The sequence below is a fragment of the Mytilus trossulus genome, chromosome 1 (genome assembly GCF_036588685.1).
Source record: "Mytilus trossulus isolate FHL-02 chromosome 1, PNRI_Mtr1.1.1.hap1, whole genome shotgun sequence".
Lineage (NCBI taxonomy): Eukaryota > Metazoa > Mollusca > Bivalvia > Mytilida > Mytilidae > Mytilus > Mytilus trossulus.
This window is the reverse complement of record NC_086373.1, coordinates 108,909,106-108,913,725: the sequence shown is the minus strand read 5'-3', so window position 1 is coordinate 108,913,725 and position 4,620 is coordinate 108,909,106. Positions and strand designations below refer to the sequence as shown.

At 31.4% G+C, this 4,620-nt stretch overlaps 1 protein-coding gene across 1 annotated transcript; it reads left to right on the top strand.

The window, feature by feature from the left end:
- Positions 1-2,391: 2,391 nt before the first annotated feature.
- LOC134705752 (protein delta homolog 2-like) lies at positions 2,392-2,934 on the top strand. The gene has a single exon (XM_063564473.1). It carries the CDS (start codon positions 2,392-2,394, stop codon positions 2,932-2,934), a length of 543 nt encoding a protein of 180 aa, XP_063420543.1.
- Positions 2,935-4,620: the final 1,686 nt, after the last annotated feature.

Here is a 4,620-nt window from a genome sequence, read left to right as displayed (position 1 = left end):
CAGCCGAGTTAGCGAACAATGTGACGTCCCATTAGAGTTTCTAAAAATTTCCGAAAATAATGTTGTCATTTTATTTATAGTTAACATTGCCATAAAAGCGGGATATTTGGGTAGCCACAAAACCAGCTTTAACTTACCTTTTATTTTTTAAATGGCCTGGTACCAAGTCAGGAAAATGGCCATTGTTATATTATAGTTCGTTTCTGAGTATGTTACTTTTTAGTGTTGTGTTTCTGTTGTGTTGTAGTTCTCCTCTTATATTTGTTTCCCTCAGTTTTAGTTTTTTTTTATCCAATCGATTTATGAATTTCGAAAAGCCAATTAGAACTAATTAATAAATCATGTTCTAACAAACTTAAGTACCAAACACCATACATCCAACTGATTTAGGAAGAACAAAAGTTATAAGCAGTCGAAAACATATAAGTTAACAGTATCGTCAAGGTATAGGATCGTGAGTTCTGTAACTCGCATGCGACTGTCAAACACATGAGAGGTTTAGATGGCTTTAAAAATTCTACATAAGAAAATGTCTGTACCAAGTGAAGAATATGACAGTTGTTATTCATTCGTTTGATGTGTGTGAGCATTTGATTTTGCCATTTGATTAGGGACTTCCCTTTTTGAGTTTTCCTGGGAGTTCAGCATTTTTGTTATTCTCATAACTGCACATATATATAGTAATACGTGTTTCGGTATATGATTTAATTTTTCATATCAATGTTAGTGCCGATGATAACAATATTCAGATATGTTAAAACTGTGTTAAATTGATTACATTTAAGAATAAGTTTTTCAAAAAATTCGGATAATTACATGGATTGCATCTTAATTTAGGGGCTCTTAAAATAGCTTCACCGTAAAATTGGGATGTGATTTCCTGTTCTTTTATAATAATTCCACAGGTACAATCAATTTTCTGTGAAATCATTTGATAAATGTTTGAATAAATTTGTGGTTTTGAAATCCCTGACTTAATAATTTACCAGTTATATATATAAACTAAAGCAAAATAAATTAAGTTCATTAAAATCTAAATTGCGACTATAGACAGGGGCATAGCGAACAAGTGTGAATTACAAAAACCGCAAGACAAAGAAGACAAACGAACATCACTATAAAAAAGGGGGAAATTTTAGTTATTTGAGAATGGTGTTTCAGTTGTGAATCTGAAATCTCCAAATCTAAAAAAAGAAACATTCATTGTTTTCTGTATTAGATTTAGTTAAGTTTCTCTTATTTTCCAGAGTAAAATCCTCAAATATTTAAAAAAAAAATTACCATGAAGGTTAAAATAAATGTTTTTTTAATTACCAATCAAATATAATTAAGACGGATCTGAGATGGCAAAAAAACTATTATTCAAACCTATATTTCTTTATGTTTTGATTTTTAAAGTAATTCAATTTATATTTACGTATTCACAATCTTAACATAATATTACCAAACACTATGAATAGTTCATTTATTTGATTCCTCTTTTTCCTTTTTTTTTGTGGGATGGAATATTCTTTGATTTTCTTCTTTTCATAGTCTTGTTCGTTTGTCCCTTTTTTTATTAGAATTTTCTAACTTTCGCTGAACAAAAGTATGCTTGGTATACTTTTTTTACTTGTCGGTAAGGTGAAATACGTCGAATAGTTAGCGTTAAATATCTACGTGAATGACGGTTCATTCTTTCATAAGGTGATAAGTAATTTAACAATAAAGAACCAGCGTTCTTGACGAACTTTCAAATTCTTTGTACTTTTCATGTCATTTAAACGACATTTACATGTCTTTTTGACAATATAAGGTCATAAATCTTAGCTGATGTGGTTTTTAATCATTACATCCTACAATTTTCCCTTGCAATTAAACAGTTTCCTTGGTTTTTACGTTGACGTAAACTACAACCCTACCTAATTTCTGAAATTAAGACCTTGATGCCAACCATATCACAGGGAAAATGTAGATTTTTTCCCCAATAATCCATCTATCTTACAAACAAATACAATATGTATGTCAGGCCACAAAGTCACCCTTGTCAAAGGTGTTAAAATAAAAATCGTAGGTAATACTTCATTGTGACATCGTGACGAATATGCCGAGGGCATAATCATACTTCTAACGTAAAAGTACTTCCTTGTTCACAAGCCATATAAATATGACCAAAACAAACTCCTATATAAATACATCGCAAGCTTTCTATAACATTGATGACAAAAGTAGTACAAAATGCAGTTTTCAATATTCAACACTTACATTGTCTTTTTGACTTATTTTATTGTGCATGCTCGGACCATGAGCTTACAGACCAGTGGTCACCGTATGAAGTCAAAACGTCAGATAGAGACCAATTTTTGTCAAGCGATTTTGTGTAATCATGGGGTCTGTGATCCCAAAGCGATAATGTCTACATGCAAATGTAACAATGGCTGGACCGGATTATTTTGCAACGAGAGATGCAGAAAGAAATGTGGATCCCATGGAAAATGTTCACTGTTTGCAAACATGAGAGAAAGAAGAGAATTCTGTAAATGTGACAATGGTTTTAGTGGAGAATATTGTGATAAAACTGTTGACGCAGTTAATGTTCTTTCACAGCAAGAATCAATGTCTTTTAGACAAATAAGTGGTGTAGTATATCGTCAACATGAGGAAAACAACACAGTTTATGACGACAAAGTTTGTTTCCCTGGCTTTGTTTGTTCCCATGGAATCTGTAGAAAAAAACATAATAATGAAGGATCCTTAACTGTTCACTGCCAATGTGACCAAGACTGGATTGGAACTTTTTGTCACGTTCGATGTAGTCGTAAATGTAAAAATGGTGGACGGTGCTACAAAGAACGTCTTGATGGAAACGAATTTTGTATTTGTCCGTTTAATTATAGAGGTCGTTTTTGTGAAATACGAAAGTCAGACTCTAGAGCGTTCAGAATTAAAGGATGATATATATTAACAAATGTGACAGCGAACGATTGAAATCCTTCTAGAATTCCAGTAGTGAATTATAAGAAATGAGATTTTACGGGTCTTTGTGAAATCAGGTTTGATAAGTACGCGTTTTAGCTGTATATATTTATTTATTGCATTACTTGCATAATATTTAATCTAAAATGATTATGACCAAAATATAAATAAAAAGACTTATTAAACTAGTTTTCTTCTTTCTTAAAAAAACCCCCCATAGAATTGAGAATAAATTGATTGGCTGTCATGACAATATGTGTGTAATAAATATAAAGAACATATTTTAATTATAAAACTTATATGTTTATTGTCTAGGCTCATTAATTCTGGTATAATGCAGCAGTAATATATTTAATTGAAAAATTGGAAAAAGACATGACGTTTTAAGCGGATATTTATGTATATGCGTGTATTGCTCATTTCAAAAGTGTATAAGGTATGATACTCAAAATCCCGTTTGTTGGACTTTCTTAACCTTTTAAAGTTTATATCATATCAAAGTCCCTTAATCGTGAGACGTAATGTCCACTCAATGTGTTAATGTGACTTTAATGATATCATAGCTTTAGTCCATTTTTCGAATCCTTGATATGAATCCTGTATCATGACATATCATGAAATAGTTCTATTACCAGATATTAATTACTGAACACAACGAAAAATGCCACTTTTGAAACAGCAATTCCTTATAGGAATTACCACGAAGGGTGACACCTGCAGCATCAACTACCTATTCCATAATAGGTACCACTTGGGAAACATCAACATCTTACGTCATAAAAGGTGCCACAAATTAAAATACTTACCCTTCCGTAGCTTTTAAACTTATTCTTATGACTGATGTTCAACTTATTTGCAGTGTTTTGAAAAATTAATTAAGTATTCTAAACTTCCCTTTCTTCAGCAATATGGAATAGTTATCAAAGGTACCAGGATTATAATTTAGTGGTAGTTTGTCCTTAAAAAGCTGAAATTTGAAAATGTACCAGAGGCGCTGGTGGCATGAGAGTCCTTTTTATTTTGTTTATTTTATAACAAATGTTCTTCAAGAATAGATTGACAGGATGATGAATACCAACTATGGGTACAATGGTGTTTATAAGAACAAAATCTTATGTCATGAGATACAAAAAATCAAAAAATCTTTACTTTAAAAAAAGCACCACAAAAAAAGTCTGACAAGAGTTCAATGACCCAAACGCCTGTGGTTTATACCTTCTCCTTTTGTTGTTTATATAGACGTCTTTTAATTGTTCGTTTATACTTTATCTTTTCGATTATTTGCTGTATCGTCTCGGTGAAATACTTGATTATATTAATGATCTGTCGTTTGTATGAAATATTTTCACACAGACTACCGGTGTATTACCTTTGTAGAATAATGAATAAATTAACATCTTTAAACATGTTACGAATTTCGTGAATGTAACCTTCATTTGAACATATGAAATAATTTTAAGACGTTTTTAGTCTCGATAACTTAGCGTTTTGCATGAGAAGTGCTTACTTAGAACACACACAGTTCTATTTGTGGAAGTCTTACACGAATTTTGTTCGGTAGTTTGTTAAACATGATGAAGAGATAGAAAAAAACAAACGAGACTATGAAGTTTGTTTATTCGCAAAAACTACCATTTGCCTGATGTGCACATTCTATAAGTTTAA

What these genes read in the sequence shown, in the direction of transcription:
- LOC134705752 (XM_063564473.1), top strand. Translation starts at nt 2,392, where the DNA reads ATGTCTACATGCAAATGTAACAATGGCTGGACCGGATTATTTTGCAAC.